At 41.8% G+C, this 19679-nt stretch overlaps 1 protein-coding gene across 2 annotated transcripts in view; it reads right to left on the reverse strand.

Moving 5' to 3' along the window:
* Nucleotides 1-19679, reverse strand: part of EML5 (EMAP like 5) — a 130080-nt gene that overhangs the window by 52843 nt on the left and 57558 nt on the right. For both annotated transcript variants that reach the window (XM_075282374.1, XM_075282373.1), the window contains exons 2-6: nt 16396-16555; nt 13043-13141; nt 10313-10381; nt 3344-3529; nt 2678-2813 (exon numbers count right to left, since the gene is read on the reverse strand). In XM_075282374.1, coding sequence (XP_075138475.1) covers nt 2678-2813; nt 3344-3529; nt 10313-10381; nt 13043-13141; nt 16396-16555 — 650 coding nt within the window. The remainder of the gene's footprint in view (nt 1-2677; nt 2814-3343; nt 3530-10312; nt 10382-13042; nt 13142-16395; nt 16556-19679) is intronic.

The following is a 19679-nucleotide window of genomic DNA, read 5'->3' on the forward strand; positions in this document are numbered from 1 at the left end:
TTAAGGCAATTTCAGGACACAAGGAAAAGACAGGGCGCCGAACAGTAGGGGACAGGAAGTGGCTTAACGAGCTTAATCTATTCTTCAATAGATTCGACTCCAAGCAAATGCTCCCTCCACCAGCATGTCAGCCAACCGCCCTCCCCTCACACACCAAGACCCAACCCCCACCGACCTGCGGTCAACTGCAATCTGACTATCTGATCCTGCAGGAGTCTCAGGTGTGTAAGGAAATGAAGAACATTAGAGCGAACAAAGCGGGGGGACCAGATGGTATAAGCGCAAGAGTTCTTAAAATGTGCAGTGACCAGCTGTGTGGTATTATAACGCACATGTACAATATGAGCCTGAAGCTGGGGGTAGTACCTCAACTGTGGAAAACATCTTGCGTGGTACCAGTCCCAAAGAAACCCAACCCGATGGGCTACAATGACTACCGACCTGTAGCACTGACATCCCACCTGATGAAGGTCCTAGAGAGACTGGTCCTGACACACCTACGCCCCCTAGTGAGCTTCGCTCTGGACCCCCTCCAGTTTGCCTACCGGCCAGGCATTGGGGTAGATGATGCCATCATCCACCTTCTTCATAGAGCTCTCTCTCACCTGGAGAAACCCGGGAACTTAAGGTGGGACTATTAAAGGATTATCTTATCTTATCTCTTATCTTATGTTGTGCTATTGTTTGGATGTGCTCCTGTTTGAGTGTATGGGGACCATATGCATACCTCACATCCTCAGGTGCAGATGAATAGAAGCAGCACCCAGAATCCAGGAAAGCCCAGGTGAATCTGGGACTACCCTGGTGAATCCGGGACTGCCCTGGTGAATCCGGGACTGCCCTGGTGAATCTGGGACTACCCTGGTGAATCCGGGACTGCCCTGGTGAATCCGGGACTGCCCTGGTGAATCCGGGACTGCCCTGGTGAATCTGGGACTACCCTGGTGAATCCGGGACTGCCCTGGTGAATCCGGGACTGCCCTGGTGAATCCGGGACTGCCCTGGTGAATCTGGGACTACCCTGGTGAATCCGGGACTGCCCTGGTGAATCTGGGACTGCCCTGGTGAATCAGGGACAGTTGGGAATGCAAAGGTAACTTATATTCAGCCTTCCCAGAATTCTGAATGTTAAATGCTGCATATCATATTTTTAGACTATTCATCCCCATATTCTTTACTTGTATATATCCAACCAAATTGTGTCCCTCCCAAAGCAAAAAAATAAATAAAATATAACTTTTATTGGTATATTAAAATTGTATTAAAATACTGTGTGGTTCCCTATAAAAGAGAGCACCGATCCAAAAAGAACTCCACACTAGTGCTAACTGGTCAAGTATATCAGTATTCGTTTCCACACTAAACCATATGAAGCACTATGGGGTTAATTCTGCTGCTATATATATAACTAGGCTAGTATGCAACTGGAAGTCGAGTAAAATTAATGGAAATTAATTAATGGAAATTAATCTCTGTGACCATTGTGCTAGAAGCCAATATTAAATTATGATGTACCTAGTTCTACACTGAAACAGCCCACACTTACGAGTATATAAAACTCCTGTCTTGTGAACACTGGCTAGAAAGCAGTTGAGCATGGCAATGCAATGTCAACTACAGTACTTGTCACCCAGCTTTACCGGAAACAGATATACTTAAATTTAGGAGTCATACTGTTAACTCATATTGGATAATTGGTCCTTTTAGATAGAAATGCCCTTTGAGAAAACATATGAAGAGAAAAAAATGATTTATTGAACAGAAGTGAAGAGTGTGTGCAGCACATCCTCCACCAGAGGGCGCTGTGTGTAATCTCAGATCCTGGGCTGTTGCCATCTGTAGCATAATATAAAACTGGGTCAATGGAGAGATATGATTTGATTCTCAGCTTCAGATGGGTAGTTTTCCTTCATTTACAGGAACTGCAGCGACATTTCAGTTCTCATTGCAATGAATTGCAGCTTGGGGAATAGACTGTGCTAGAAATGGGTAGGGAGCTGTATTGCCCAGTATGTGTTATATACAGTACTACTGTGAACCCTATCAATCAACACCTACATTGGACCCCACACCATGTGACCACACGATAGCCGATCTGGATGTACTACTAACAGTCTCAACAATTTACATTTATTAAACCAGACACAAATTTACATTTTTTTTCAGAAATTCATATTATGTTGCCCATAATGTGTGTGGTGCCCTGGTAATGATCAGTCATGTGCAGAACTTTGTGCTGTCCTTGACTCATATTCATTTGTCAAGTTGTTGAATATTCTGCTCATATCTGCATCTGGGAAAGCTGGGCAAATAATATGACCATTATCTAGAGGGGATTATCATAGTTTGTTGACACTGGAATCCAAACTAATGGATGTATCACATGGTAGTATCCAGTCAGGAGTCTAGGAAAGACCATTGGGGTTGCCATCAGTATTTCCCAAAGTCCCACATGTCAAATCTGAGTTGTCATGTTGGAATATGTAAGTGAAGGATGAACTCCTTTGCTTCAGAATAAAAAAAATCCAATGATCTGGACTCTGGGAAAGTTGGGTGAGAAATATTAGCTATATAGAATTTGTAATAATCTGTGAGAGAAGGGTGTCTCAATGACAGATCTATGATGTGATACATTTACGACTATTCCTTTAAGAGTATTTGGTGGCCATCATTGTACCTTTATATCCTTGGTCTGTTTCCCTGAGATCGATAACAGTAATAGGTTTAAAGTTTAAATCCCACAGACGCACACAGCCGTCTCTTCCACCAGTGGCAAATCCTTCCTCGCAAGCGTTCATGCTGAAGATCCCTGCCTGGAAGGGAAGTGGTTAACAGATTAGTAGTGGAGATCTTGTCCGATAGAGATTCCTTGTTGTGTCAACTGTATGCAGAGGCTAAAAACATATCCCTACACAGTTCCACTTACACAGACACTGTTTGATAAAAGTGTTATATTCTTAGACTGTCTAGTCTAACTTTACACATCTCAGTTTATGCTAGAAAAATGTGTGAAAATTTTGGTGCAGGTTTGGGACATGGTCTCGCAGTGTAACCCCCACACACTTCTTGTGAAGCCCTGGCCATTTCTAACAAGTCGTAAAAGTGTCTAAAACACTTGATTCAGGGGCGCAAGGCATATGCCACATTTTGCTTGATAAATCTCCAACACTATATATTGGAAACTTAGAATACATTCCACTACACAGCACAACACTGGACATTCATATCTCAGATCAGACTGCTCTAGTCTAGAGTCATTTATCACTTGCGTAGAACTACAAATCCCAGCATTCCCCATGGATACATTAGTACAGAACACTAAAGGACTTGTGGCAGAATTCACCGTGTGTGCTCCTTGGATTGTCCGAGCAAGATTCATCCCCTTCCACACGTATATGTCTCCATTCAGTGCTCCAGAATAGGTCACCTCGTCCCTCGCACATGCCAGGCACAGTATGGTCTGTAGGTCACCTGTCTTCCCAAAAACGCCACGCTTCGGCGTTAACGAATTCCCACACAGGGTCCAAAACTGAAAAAGAAAAAGGACACAACGGGGGGAATTTATAAACTTATATAGGCCACTTTTTTGACCTAGATAGGTGTTAATTTTGCACTTCTTTTGTGCACGGTGCTTTCTTGCACAATTTTGGCCAAAGACATCAATCAGAACATTGGGACGCCGTAGAATCAATCATAAGGGCCATTTAGTCTTCCCCCACATTCTTCTGTCTTGCACCCCAATCTGTATATTTGCAGGGCACTGGGGATGAGGACAGTACAGTAATTATGTACCTTTCACGCAAGCACATATCATATTTTTGGGGAGAGGGAGACAAAAAAAAAGCCTCTGTACTTCACTATCTTCCATCGCCAACAATCAGACTAGACAGTGGAATAATCCTCTAAAAGCAGCAGAACTCGTCCTTCGATATAATTCATCAAAACTTGATAACGAAGCATCTGGCCCCGAGGTAATTACTTTAAGTAAGAGCCATTTCCTACTCAAATAAGAGCTAAATGGATTAGAGCCCACAAAGCCTGTACCGTGCAGAGTAGCTGAGCCTGCACTATGGAAAAACAAACCCTTCAATTACCCCGGGATGACGGATCGATTCCGCTCCACTGGGTGAAGGGAACAGCGGATGGTTCTATCTGTGTGCCACAAACTGATAGATCATGTGGAATTAGGACAAATGCGGCTCGGAATATATAGGTGTACGATTAATTAGTATATGAAGTAGCGGGGGGAAGGGGGGGGAATAAAAACAGACAAGCCCCCACCCCCCATCAAAACTCTAAGCCAAGTTTTTTAATATTGTAATAGATTGAATTGCCACTATCTAACTAAAACTATCATATATTCAGTGATGTCATTAAAAGGGGTGGGGCTGTGACAACCTCTTGGCTGGGATATTGAGGCTGGTTGTCAGTGGTAATATATGGAATAGCAGCTACAACAGAATAAGTTGTGTGGATCTTATGTCTGCCATTATATATTTATTATATTCAGTGATGTCCTTAACATGGTACCTGGCTGAAACAACCACTCAGGCTTGATATATACAGTAAGCGGGTTGTCAGCAATAGTAAATGAAATAGGCGTTAGTGTGGTATAAGCGGTGTGAATTTCATGTCACTTCTCATGATACATGATATGCAGGCCAGTTGCCATCTGTAACAGATAGAATATCTGATACTATAGTATGAGGTTTGTAAATCTCATGGACATATCATCATAATGTAATTTTATAAGTATTATATCAGTGATGACAGTAATGGGGCAGGGCTGTGACAACCTCCCGGACATGATATAGAGCCTTGTTGTAAGTACACAGTCATAGATGAAATAGCTGGAACGCTGTTCAAACCTGCGCCTGGGTTTCTGTTTTTGGGGCCCACTTGCAGATTCCAAGAATGGAATCTGAATCCACTTAAAAAGTGGTTCTCCATGGAGCCCATAGACTATAATGGAGTCCGCCGGGTTTCTGCCCACTTTCCACCCTAAAATTGCAGAGAGAAAAGCATTTTTTAAGCAGATTTGGGGATGGAAACCCTGAACGGAATCCAGGCGCAGGTAGGAACCTAGCCTTACTGTAGTATTAGATATGTGGATCTGTCTGATAATAGTGTAATTACTATGATATATTCAGTGATGTCAGTAACAGGAGCAATCCTGTGACAACCTCCCAGACATGATATAGAGGTTGTCCTCCACAGTAATAGACATAATAGCTGTTACTATAGTATAAGGTATGTAAATCTTACGTAATTACAATATATTATAGTATATTCAGAGCTGTCAGTAACAGAGGCAAGTCTGTGACAACCTCTCAGACACAGTCTTGAAAAAATGAGGGGCATGGTATAAAATATTTTTGTGATAATCCATCCATCACCTCCCATTATCCTCACAATGACTGGATTTCTCATGAGTCCATTACTGGAGCTCACCTCCCCTGCATTCTTCAGTACAACATGGCATCTTTCTGCTGTTAGCCCAGTGCTCTGATCTTCCTCCAGCTCAATGACAGATCTGGTTCTATAACACGAAAGCTATTACCATGTGGCTTGGTATGTCGGAGTCTCTCCAGAGGACACATCATAATCTATGGTGTCCACGGGTAACTGCTGTTTTAGTGATCTGGCTAGACCTGTGCATTGACGTGAACCTAACCTTGCATCCTGTATTATACGCCAGAGCTGTATTCACTACTCTGTTAGTGGAGTCATCCTGTACATACATTACAGTAGTTACCCTGTACTGATCCTGAGTTACAACTTGTATTGTACTCCAGAGCTGTATTCACTACTTTTCTGGTAGAGTCACTGTGTACATACATTATAGTAGTTAGCCTGTACTGATCCTGAGTTAGAGCTTGTATTATACTCCAGAGCTGTATTCACTACTCTGCTAGTGGAGTCACCCTGTACATACATTACAGTAGTTACCCTGTACTGATCCTGAGTTACAGCTTGTATTATACTCCAGAGCTGTATTCACTACTCTGTTAGTGGAGTCACTCTGTACATACATTATAGTAGTTACCCTGTACTGATCCTGAGATACAGCTTGTATTGTACTCCAGAGCTGTATTCACTACTTTGCTAGTGGAGTCACCCTGTACATACATTACAGTAGTTACCCTGTACTGATCCTGAGTTACAACTTGTATTGTACTCCAGAGCTGTATTCACTACTTTGCTAGTGGAGTCACCCTGTACATACATTACAGTAGTTACCCTGTACTGATCATGAGTTACAACTTGTATTATACTCCAGAGCTGTATTCACTACTCTGCTAGTGGAGTAACCCTGTACATACATTATAGTACTGTAGTTACCCTGTACTGATCCTGAGATACAGCTTGTATTGTACTCCAGAGCTGTATTCACTACTTTGCTGGCAGAGACACTATGTACATACATTACTTATCCTGTACTGCTAACTCATGTACATCCTGTATTATATGGCACAGCTGTACTCCCTATTCTGCCATCACGTAAATACATTATTTATCCTGTAGTGATCCTGATAACCTGGTGTAAAGATGGTACTTTTCATAATGTAATAACCAGAAAAACCTCTGTGCGGATTACAAACAATCAGGTACAAGTATTAACATTAACCGCTTCTCACTACAGGCATTTTTCAATTTTTGGTTTTGATTCTCTGCCTTCTAAACGCTAAAACTTTTCCATTTTTCCCCTCACAGAGCTATAGAAAGGCTTAATTTTTTTTTGGAACAAATTGGGCTTAATTTTCTTCCAGCTTCCATACAATATACTGGGAAGCTAGAAGCAAATTCAGAATGGGGTGGAATTGGAGAAAAATTGTTTGCACAACTTTCTTACAGGCTTTTGGTTAACCGCGTTCACTGTGCAGCCAAAATGACATGATACCTGTATTCTATGGGTTGGTATTATATCAGAGATACCAAATTTGTAGTTTTATTTGTGTTTTAACCCCTTAAAAAATACCAACTTAGAAAAAAAATAATAATTTTTCTAGGAGTTGTGATATTCTGATACCCATAACATTTTTATAATTTTGTATACAGTGATGCATATGGTGTCTTTTATTTTTTTGCAGGGCCAGATGTACTTTTTAGTTATACAATTTCTATCGCTTTGATCCCTTCCTGCCCTAAAGTTCCAAGATTAGCTCTGCAGTATATACAGGGAGGCAGTATACCTGATACATTATGTACAGGGAATATCAGTAAAAATAAAATGTTAAAATGCCCCCCAAAGGTATACTATGACCTTATGGGGGGGGGGGGCACAATGTATAAAAAAAAAAAAAAAAAGATAAAAAGTTAAATTTTAAAAAATATTGTCACTATGACATCCATATCATAAGTTATAGCCCTACCCCACAAGACACAAAACAAAAAGTAGAAAGAAAAACATGCAAAAAAAAAAAAAATGACATAAAACCAAAGCCCCATCTATCATTCAAAAATTATGTGAATAACCCGAACTAAAAAAATGTTATGTGTAAAACGACGTATTTTTCGGACTATAAGACGCACTTTTTTTCCCCAAAATTTGGAGGGAAAAGAAGGGTACATCTTATAGTCTGAATGTGGCGCCTGGCATTCGCTGTAACAGAGAGGCGGAAGCCGGCACGGGATAGACGCCGGGGCCTGAGACATCGCTGCGCTCTTCTGCCCTGCATGAAGCCAGCAGCGGGAGGAGTGATGCTATTCCGCTCCTCCGTCCCCCCGCCGCTGGCTTCAGGCAGGGCAGAGGAGCGATGTCTCAGGCCCCGGCACCTGTGCTGGCGTCTATCTCGCCCCGGCATCCGCCTCTCTAGTACAGCGGATGCCGGGTCAGTATCGGTGGCCCATTCTCCCCCGGGGACGGTACCCACCGGCCCCATACCTGTAAAGTTGCAGGCCGGCTCCTGCGCGGCAATATCGCAGGAGCCGACCTGTTCGGGTGAGAGCCGGGAGCCTAATGAGGCTCCCAGGCCTGTCACTGCTGTATTAGTATTGCGGCTGGGTCTATGACCAGCCGTAATACTAATATACAGAATGTCCCATAGACGGCAATACAGTTGTATTGCCGTCTATGGGACTTGCAATCAAGCGACCGCAGGTTCAAGCCCCCGGGGGGGAATAAAATAGTGAAAAAAAAAAAAAAAAAAAAAGAAAAGCTTTAAAAATATATAATAAAAATATGAAATAAATGAAAGTTCTAAATCACCTCCTGTTTTTTTTTTCAATACAAGGTGATCTAAGAAATAGACATTCCCCAAAATGGTATAACTAAAAAGTACATCTGGCCCTGCAAAAAAAAACACTCTATGCATCCCCGTACAGCTGCAGGGTCACCTGTCAATGTGGCCTTGCAGCTGTTGCAAAACTACAACTCCCATATATTAAATATTTTACCAGTTTTTGCTTCAAATTTTTTTTTTCCCTATTTTCCTCCTCTAAAACCTAGGTGCGTCTTATAGTCCGAAAAATACGATATATGAAAAATCCTGAATATGTGTCCAGTCACACCAGGGAAAAGGACCCAGTATTGAAATGGAAAAGCATATTTTTTTTAGTTTTAGTTCATTTATTTTTAAATTTCCAATGTCAATTTATTTGCAAAATAAAAATAACATTTGGTTATTTTCATTGTGGCTACTGAGCCTAATAATAGACTAAAACTATATTTACCTGACCTATATGTCACATGACATCATACAGCGGCATTCAATTAATTCACGTGAATGGGAGCTATTCACATGACCCAAATTTAGATGCTCTATTGTAATGGAACTTCAAAATATAGGTCATGTCCCATTTTTGTCTGTTTTCACAGTCCCCTCCATACATTTAGATGTATGGGACATCCGTAAAAAAACATATATGGTGCCACTTGGGTGTAAGACAGCCGTTGAAAATCAACATTTTTCATGGCCGTTGTGCACCTCAGTAGTGTGAATGTAACTTAACACGTCCTTGTTTTGTAGAGATCAGCAGTCACCTCATTATTAGCACAGGCAGAATTACAAGGTATCAGCTATATATAGAAAACATAGGGACAACCATTCACAATAGGTAACCTGTCACAGTTTATCTACTTCCCTTCACTGCACAATCTCTTCTATCAGGTCACAAGAAACATGTCTAGAAAACTTTGCCATAGATCTCTATAAACAACTGCAATATAACTAGTGTGTCCATTGTCCATGTGGCTGCTGTAGAGCACATCTCGAAATTCTGTTACAGAGAGTAAGCACAGCAAGTAAAAGCAGATTAGAAAGTAGTATCACAGTCTGGTTTTCATTGGTAAAGAAAACGAAGATACTAAAAGAATACAAACAAACCGTAAGATATTTCTCAACTTTTGGTGACTGATTTTACCACTGCTCTAGTAACAGGAGGGTCTGTTGTAGTGTATGATGATGTCCCAAACAATCTGCACGTCCTGCCACTTGGCAATGAGTAAGGGAACGCTTCTTGTCGACCTCAGAGGGCCGTGCAGTCTCAGTGTGAATTTAAATATTTATCTTTCTATAAATAATTTATACAATCGGATAAATAATTCAGAGTAAACAGGGCAGTGAAATGTTACTCAAGTGGGGCTGTCTGCGGAGTACATGTCCTATTGCTTATCTGACTGCACCCTATGGAGAAGCAGATCTGGGGACAGACAACACACCAAGCTGAAGAAGGCATGATAGGTAACAGTCACCCCATGGGAACAGCAAAAAGAGGCCTAGAGGCACAAAGTCAGCTACTAAATCATGACACAATATGGAATTGTACTTCAAAAGATCCAGAATCCCAAGGTCAGCAACTAGTAGGGTATTGTGTGACTCCTAGAAGAAGCTGGTCACATGGGGCCTTACTGTTTGCTACCCCTCAATCAACTCTTCTCAGCTCCTGGAAGAGCCACATCGCCTTTATTGATTACTTTGGCATAACAACCATACGACCAACTATGCCTGATACACTCAGAGAAGAACAGAGAATGAAGACAAGGGAAACTCAAAATGATTTCTCATGCAATGGATATAAGACAAGTCTGTGCAGACTGGAGAAGCAGTGTATTGTACAGCAAACAGAACATCCTCTTATCGCTTCTGGTCTACAAATTGTGGTCACCCAAACATGACAGCAGATGACTATGGGCAACAAGAATACATGTACCCTGCAGAGTCTATCAGACCATGACACCAACTGGACAATATCATCATAAGAGGCAAAAGAAGACGTTATAATAACCATTGTGCGAATAAATATACACAGTAAAACAGGATTTATGACCAGAACTATATCATGACCAAAGTAATCCAATGTGAATCCAGACCTTTATGTGCTTCACTCCACAGCTGACCAGTTTATTTGGTTGGTAGAGATCCCAAGAGATGTCAAAGATCTGAAAGAAAGTTAGATAGCAATGAGACATAGAGACGTATGGGAGGTTATTTATTAACTGCCCCTTTTTATCTGAAATTTTCACAGTTGCGCCTTTTTTTTCTCAGATTTTTCAGTAGTGGATATTTATTAAATAGGTGCAGTTCTTCGATAAATTTTGAGCAAATGTTAGTTACGGTATTTTGGTTGCACCTTTTTTTTGGTCATGTGCACTTTGCACCTATTTTACTAAAAAGGCACACATGCACAATACATTTTGTGCCAAATGTACCACATGGAATTGTGATTACAATTCTGTGCGACATGGTGGGCTTTGTTACCCAGTCCATGTACTGGAGTACATTTGCTTCTTTGTAAATAGGGGCAAGTTATAAATACGATGAGACAAGAAAGTCTACTTTGGCCATGACCCCTTTCCTCGCCAATAAGTTTCAGGTCACTAATCTGTATTTCAGTAGTCTCCAAGTTATGACTCTCCACTTGTGAAACTACAACACCCAGCATGCCCTTACATGGATGGGGAACACTATGGACTCATTTATTAAAGGGATTTTATCATTAGAATCCCTTTTTGAACTAAGACGACGTTGGAATAGCAGTAAGAAAGGCTATTCTTCTTCCATCTTTATTATTCTGATCCACAACGTCATTCCGGTGTTATTTCGTTTTTTTGCCATATGAAAATGAGCCTTCAGAAACCACAGGTGGCATCGCCAGAGCTGTCTGAAGACTCTCCAACGATGCCTTTGTCTTCTTCTCCCGACTGCCTTCTGTACTGTCATCGGCTGCGTCATCAGCCGAAAGAGTCGACTGCACATGTCCATTCGGCCATACTCCTGTGTTCTCTTACACAAACGTCCGTTCAACCACCAGAAATTGGCTGAGCTGAAATGCGCAGTCGGTTCTGTCAGATGAAGACGCAGCCGATGACTCAGCGAAGAGGCGGTTGGGAGAAGAAGACAGAGGAATCGCTGGAGAGTCTTCGGACAGCATAGGGGACGTCCCCTGTGAATTTTGAACAGAGGGGAACACCCCCAGTGCTGTCTGAAGACTCATTTTCATACGGCGAAAAAACGAAATAACACCAGAACGGTGGTGCGGATCAGCATAATAAAGGTAGGAGAAGAATAGCCTTGGTCTTAATTCAAAATGGGATTCTAATGATAGAATCCCTTTAAGCAACCTTAAGTAACCTTAAGCTTTTATTTGGCTTAAAGTGCACCTTTTAATTGTGTTTTAGTTATGACACATTTGCGCCTTTTTTCCACATGCTTTTCTCTCTCCTCCTTCCTGTCTAATTCTTTTCTAGTTGTTTTATCCTTTACTAATGTCCTTGTCCCTACTGGTAGTATCCGGCAGTACCTGCAGCCCATTCAAGTTGCACATTCAGTTCAGCTCCTCCAGGATGACACATCCATATGTGTCACTGTAAGAAGGTTTACTGTGTCTTCCAGCACAGTCTCAAGAGCATGGAGCAGATACCAGGGGCATGAATGATTATGCAAGAAGACTCACACAGGGCTGTAGTAAAGCAACAACTGAACAGCAGCGCTAGTATCTGCACCTTTCAGTGACGAAGAACGGGGTGCACAGCTAGTGCTCAACAAAATGATCTTGAGTGGGTTATTGGCATGCATGTTTTTGTCCAAGGGTGGCATGAAGGCCCAAAGTCCTGTATTGGGACATCTGCTCATATCCCAGCATCATGCAGCTTAATTGGTTTTCACCAGAGGATACCAGAATTGGTATGGCAGGTCTGCCATTGGTGCCTCGTACTCTTCACAATGAGCATTTGACAGATGTGAAGAGTATGCAGATACCATGATGAATGTTATGCTACCTACAACATCATTCAGCAAGACCATTTTTTGGATGGTCAGTAATGGTCTAGGAAGGCATATCCTTGAGGATCGCACAAACCTCCACATGATAACCAATGGTTCCATATCAACCTTTACCATTTTTTAACAAAAACTATTATAGTGACAAACTACTATTATACCTGGAGAATAGAATAAGCAGAGGCCCAGGGGAGAAGAATAAACATAAAATGCTGTGTTAGTCACTTCCCCTGGGCTCCATACAGGGAGGCCACATCGGAGCCCATGAGAGGTAACACTATTGGACTAATTGTACTCTGAAGGTCTAAAGAAACCTCAGGGTATAATAGAAGTTTGTGGGTAGCAAGCCCCACAAACTATCATTAGCGATAGTGGGAGGTCTCTAGCCATAACATGTACCCCTGGGGCTAGATGGGCATACTGCCAGGGGTACGCTTACCACACTTTGAGAACCACTGATCTAATACACCATCTGCCAGGAGCATGCCCAGATGAATTAAGGAGTACATACAGGTATGTACACACTACTGAGTTACATTATTAGTTGCTGTAATAAAATTCACACAAGTTGCATCCATCTGTGATTTTAATTTTTAACTTTGATTTTTGGAATAAATTTAGAATACAGTTCTCAAATGGTTAATTATTTTAGTTCTCTGGCTATTATTTCATTTTGTTCTCAATGAATTACAAAATTCATAATACAGATCCAAGCTGTTTTTTAAGTGTTCCCTTTATTTTTTCGACCAGTGACTATGAGGCCTGTGCTTAAGCTCTATGCTTCTTAAAAAGCACTTGTATCGAGAAAAAACCCTTCATACCCTGTCAGTGTGACCAGGAGCCATAGAGAGCATCTTCCCTTTCCTCCAGTCCCACACACAAATTGTATTCTTGGAGTCGAGGCCCACAGATACCAGACGCTGTATAGAATAGAGGAAAATATGATGAGAAAAGACAACAACTCATGATATTGGGAAACGACTGGTTAACTGTACCCATTTGTTACTGTCATCTTACTATCATGCATGTTAAGTAACTATGTAGCCTTAACTGAAACATACCATTTAAGTGGAACATACTAAACAGTTAATACAGTCCTCAACTTAGGACATTCTAGTGAGGGGGACGAGATACTGAGTTCTCTTCCTTCCCAGTTAGGGACTAAGAGGAAGTGGAAGCTGGGGGGAGCTTAGTTAGGCTGAAACGTGTTAGCTAAATCAGATCACATGTCAATATACAGTAGAAGGGCTATTGCCTGTTGTAGAATTACCACTATAGCAGCCGTAGAGGCTGGTGCAGGGCCCAAGATCTTAGGGGTTCCCTAACAATGATGGAACGTATGGGACCCCAGACATTGAATGTACAGGACCCTTAGGAGAGCTGAAGGGGAAGCAGAGGCAATGGCGGCCAAGGGCGGAGACCAGTAAGTACTTGGTATTGGTTGGGTGAACTTCGCGAGATTTGTCTGAACACGTCTGAACATGTCCAAAGCAAAACTACTATTATTATGCTCTGGGTCTCTTCAGAACCCCAGAGTATAATGATTGGAGGCCCAGGGGAGGTGAAAAAAATAAGAATTAGTCTTGCTCACTTGTCCTGGGCGCCATTGTAACTCCAGTCTGTCTTCAGGCCCCTTCAATGACGTCACAAATGTCACATAGGTCAAGCCCACGCCACAAAAAATAATGTTCTTGGGTGTGTAAACCAAAGATTTTGGATTCTAATGAACTTGATATTTGCACCAAACTGTACTTCATATATACAGTCCTATGAAAAAGTTTGGGCACCCCTATTAATCTTAATCATTTTTAGTTCTAAATATTTTGGTATTTGCAACAGCCATTTCAGTTTGATATATCTAATAACTGATGGACACAGTAATATTTCAGGATTGAAATGAGGTTTATTGTACTAACAGAAAATGTGCAATATGCATTAAACCAAAATTTGACCGGTGCAAAAGTATGGGCACCTCAACAGAAAAGTGACATTAATATTTAGTAGATCCTCCTTTTGCAAAGATAACAGCCTCTAGTCGCTTCCTGTAGCTTTTAATCAGTTCCTGGATCCTGGATAAAGGTATTTTGGACAAACAATTCAAGTTCAGTTAAGTTAGATGGTCGCCGAGCATGGACAGCCCGCTTCAAATCATCCCACAGATGTTCAATGATATTCAGGTCTGGGGACTGGGATGGCCATTCCAGAACATTGTAATTGTTCCTCTGCATGAATGCCTGAGGATTTGGAGCGGTGTTTTGGATCATTGTCTTGCTGAAATATCCATCCCCGGCGTAACTTCAACTTCGTCACTGATTCTTGAACATTATTCTCAAGAATCTGCTGATACTGAGTGGAATCCATGCGACTCTCAACTTTAACAAGATTCCCGATGCCGGCATTGGCCACACAGCCCCAAAGCATGATGGAACCTCCACCAAATTTTACAGTGGGTAGCATGTGTTTTTCTTGGAATGCTGTTTCTTTTTGGACGCCATGCATAACGCCTTTTTTTATAACCAAACAACTCAATTTTTGTTTCCAAAATGAAGCTGCCTTGTCCAAATGTGCTTTTTCATACCTCAGGCAACTCTATTTGTGGCGTACGTGCAGAAACGGCTTCTTTCTCATCACTCTCCCATACAGCTACTCCTTGTGCAAAGTGCGCTGTATAGTTGACCGATGCACAGTGACACCATCTGCAGCAAGATGATGCTGCAGCTCTTTGGAGGTGGTCTGTGGATTGTCCTTGACTGTTCTCACCATTCTTCTTCTCTGCCTTTCTGATATTTTTCTTGGCCTGCCACTTCTGGGCTTAACAAGAACTGTCCATGTGGTCTTCCATTTCCTTACTATGTTCCTCACAGTGGAAACTGACAGGTTAAATCTCTGAGACAACGTTTTGTATCCTTCCCCTGAACAACTATGTTGAACAATCTTTGTTTTCAGATCATTTGAGAGCGGGCTGTCCATGTTCGGCGACCATCAAACTTAACTGAACTTGAATTGTTTTGTAGAAAGAAATGGTCCAAAATACCTTCATCCAGGATCCAGGAACTGATTAAAAGCTACAGGAAGCGACTAGAGGCTGTTATCTTTGCAAAAGGAGGATGTACTAAATATTAATGTCACTTTTCTGTTGAGGTGCCCATATTTTTGCACCGGTCAAATTTTGGTTTAATGCATATTGCGCATTTTCTGTTAGTACAATAAACCTCATTTCAATCCTGAAATATTACTGTGTCCATCAGTTATTAGATATATCAAACTGAAATGGCTGTTGCAAACACCAAAATATTTAGAACTAAAAATGATTAAGATTAATAGGGGTGCCCAAACTTTTTCATAGGACTGTATATATATATATATATATATATATACACACTGTGTGAAGGGGTCACTATGGGACATTATACAGTGTGAAGGGGCTACTATGGGACATTATTCCTTGTGAAGGGGCTACTATGGAAAATTATACTGTGTGGAGAAGTCACTATGGGACATTATACAGTGCAGAGGGGCTGATTTGGGACATTAAAATATGTGAAAGGTCTGTGGGACATTATCGTGTGTGTAAATGGGGAGTTATATCATGTGGGGACCAGGAAAGCTTGATATGATATGCATTGTTTAACACTGTCCCTTGTGACTTCACCCACAAGAGCACTCCAACTACTATGAGACTCAGACAGGCTTACTACAAGGAGATGCCATCGGGATACTACTACCACCATCTTTCACACTGCAGGCCTCCTCTTCACTGCACCAGCCATAAGGAGTGCTGGCGGGTTGTTCAGGCTGACTGCAGCCACTGTGAGCCCATCAGTGACCAACTACTACTTCCAACCTCCCAGCTTTCTTCTACTGGCTTGCTGCAGTGGTACTATGAGGAGCTACACCTGCACCATGCACGTGTGTCATGGGGAGCACACAATGCTTAATGAGGAGCTACAATTTAAGCATGACTAACACCTCATGTTCAATGAACAGCTACACTTGCACCAAGAGAAGTGTATTTTTTTTTTATTTATTTGATGTAAATAATAAAATAATGTAGAAAGAACACAAACTTGATTTGCACTTTGTTCTGTGTTAGTATGATGCCTGCATCTCTTTTACCTCATTTTACATTACACTGATGAAAATTTGAAACATTGTATCTCAGACATGTACCCACCTGACCATCCAAATCAAATGCCAGGCAAGCAATCCCATGAGTGTGAACATCTTTCAATATGGAGACGGTTTGCACTGAATAAGAGTCCCACACGCAGATATATGGCTCCTTTCCAACTTGCCCAGTAGCCACCAGCAATCTCTCGGGGTGTAGGGCCAAACTAGAAAGTAAAAAACAACTTCAGTGATCACAAGTATTAATTAATGATGCCCAGAAAGTAATACCAAGTGAATTTACTCTTATTATATTGTGCACGTGGCTTGTTCAATAGCAGTATGGGAGACATATAGGGAATCCATGGTCCTGCTAGACCCTATTGCATTGTTGTAATAGCACCATACATAGTGATCTTGCTATACACACTGATGATTATAATGTATACTGTTTGACATTTTACACCTATTACCGGTAGATGGGGGCTCACATTATTGGCACAGGGGATGAAGAGCTTAAAGTCGTATTTATCTAAAAAAAAAAAAACAACTAATATAGACAAATCGTTCCACACAGAGTCTATAAAGTCACTTCTAGAATAAATGATCAGTTGCATTAATGACTGAGAAATGGTTAATTGTTAGGTAAAAGGCAACTTAAAGAAAGTCTGTCAACAGGAAAATCTGTATCAAACTAATGACAGTACCATGTAGAGCAGCTTCTACACTTTCCAAAGATGACTTTCTTATTCAGCACTGAAACTGCATTTCCAGGAACATCCTCATTTTATTCTTATGCAAACGCATTGAAAAAGGCTTTATGGGGGTTTCTTCTCCTGCTGGGTAAGGAGCTGGGCAGCAGTTATGAGGCATAAGACAAAAACATTTCATTTTCATGAAAATGGAGCAGTAATGTAGAATAAGAAAGGCATCTTTGGAAAGTGTTGAGGCCACCCTACAAGATACTGTCATTAGTTTGATACTTATTTTCCTACTTCCTTTTAACATTAGCAAGGAAACTGGTAGAAGAGAACATTTATTACTGCAAATCACATCTTCCTGGGGGTTTCTAATGTCTATACTGAATATAACCACAGACCAGAAGGGACAATTCATCAGATAAAGGGAGGAGAAGTTACACTATGTGATCAAAATTATCCAGACACCCCCAAAAACATACGTTTTTCATATTAGGTGCATTGTGCCAGGTACTCCGTATTAGCGACCTCAGTAGACGTTAGACATTGTGAGAGAGCAGAATGGGGCGCTTCGCGGAACTCACGGACTTCGAACGTGGTCAGGTGATTGGGTGCCACACATCACACAGGTCAATGCCAAACGACGCCTCGCTTGGTGTAAGGAGCGTACACATTGGACGATTGAACAGTGGAAAAACGTTGTGTGGAGTGAATCATGGTACACAATGTGGCGATTCGATGGCAAGGTGTGGGTATGGCGAATGCCCACTGAACGTCATATGCCAGCGTGTGTAGTGCCAACAGTAAAATTCGGAGGCGGTGGTGTTATGGTGTGGTCGTGTTTTTCATGGAGGAGGCTTGCACCCCTTGTTGTTTTGCGTGGCACTATCACAGCACAGGCCTACATTGATGTTTTAAACACCTTCTTGCTTCCCATTGTTGAAGAGCAATTCGGGGATGGCGATTGCATCTTTCAACACGATCGAGCACCTGTTCATACTGCACGGCCTGTGGCGGAATGGTTACACGACAATAACATCTCTGTAATGGACTGGCCTGCACAGAGTCCTGACTTGAATCCTACAGAACACCTTTGGGATATTTTGGAACGCCGACTTCGTGCCAGGCCTCACCGACCTACATCGATACCTCTCCTCAGTGCAGCACTCCGTGAAGAATGGGCTGCCATTCCCCAAGAAACCTTCCAGCACATGATTGAACGTATGCCTGCGAGAGTGGAAGCTGTCATCAAGGCTAAGGGTGGGCCAACACCATATTGAATTCCAGCGTTACCGATGGAGGGCGCCGCAAACTTGTAAGTCATTTTCAGCCAGATGTCCGGATACTTTTGATCACATAGTGTAAATATTCTCGAGCATCTTTAAAATGTATTATTCCTATGTTTAATACCCTCATGTTTCCCCAAGTTTGACCAGTAAGATGGAATCAACAAACACTGCCAATATTGATGGACACCAGGTTTCCTCATTGGTGTTGTGCAGAAAGAGGAAGTGCCGAGCGTCAGTACAGGCACACACAGAGGTTAACACAGATGTCCTAGTGAGCAACTAAGGCACTATGTGGTCACAATGCACTAAGAAGCTGTAAAAGCAGACACCTCTTAGTAAGGCCACAGTGAGCTACATTGGTGGGCTATATGAAGAAACAAAAGTCATGAGAGCCTGAGTGGAGCTGTAAAGCCACTATGGATATTACTGTGCTAGATTCATGGCCTAGGGGACCCACAGTGCTTGAGAAGTGAAAAACAACTAGGTCTGAGTGATTGCCACTGAAGAAGAAACCTTTAAACTTGGTTTCAGGGTGGTTTTCCCCTTTAGGTTAAGGCTCCACGCTGCCATATTCCAAAAAAAGACATACTGATAGGGAAAAATGTACATTGTGAGCTCCATGTGGGGCTCACAATCTACATTTAAAAAAAAAAAAAAGGCTCCACGCTGTGGAAATGCAGCGGTTTTTGTTACAGATTTTGCTACGTTTTTGCTAAAAAGGAATTTCAGACCATAAGATTTCAACACAATTGTCTTTACTGAACTCGACTGCAGATACACTGGTATCAGTTCTCCCCAGGTGATGCTTTTGCTTATAGGCAGGTAGTTACTTTGGTGGACATGGGACTTGATCCTGAAAACCATCACACACAGTCTTTCATTCCAGACGATCAAAGGTGACTACATACCATTAGGGAAATCAATGTTTCATTTACATTGTTCGTACAAATACTCAATATCACTTATTCAGCATAACTTATTTGCACAGATAGAGGGGACACCTCCACTCCCAAACTGACCATGTTACTGTACACTGGCACAAGTATTCCCTCATTCACCGCTTTTGCCTAGTTGGGTACACGGCACATCTAAATGAATGTGCTCAGTTATATAACATTGCAAATGTAAATTAATGGGATCTCTCCCCTAGGCAACCAGTACTGTACTGCAGCTTATCCTGCATTGCCCTCAAAGTTTGCACATGCCAGAACCCCAAATACACCCATTAATACAAATACGCCCATGAATTGTTGGAGGTGGTGAAAGGTCCTCTTTCAATAGTTTGCTGTTCTCCCCTGGTTCGCACAAACATTCAGCCACTGTTCAGCCTCAGTTTATCAAAGGCATGACCACAGCTTGTATAT

The sequence above is a fragment of the Leptodactylus fuscus genome, chromosome 7 (assembly GCF_031893055.1).
Source record: "Leptodactylus fuscus isolate aLepFus1 chromosome 7, aLepFus1.hap2, whole genome shotgun sequence".
Lineage (NCBI taxonomy): Eukaryota > Metazoa > Chordata > Amphibia > Anura > Leptodactylidae > Leptodactylus > Leptodactylus fuscus.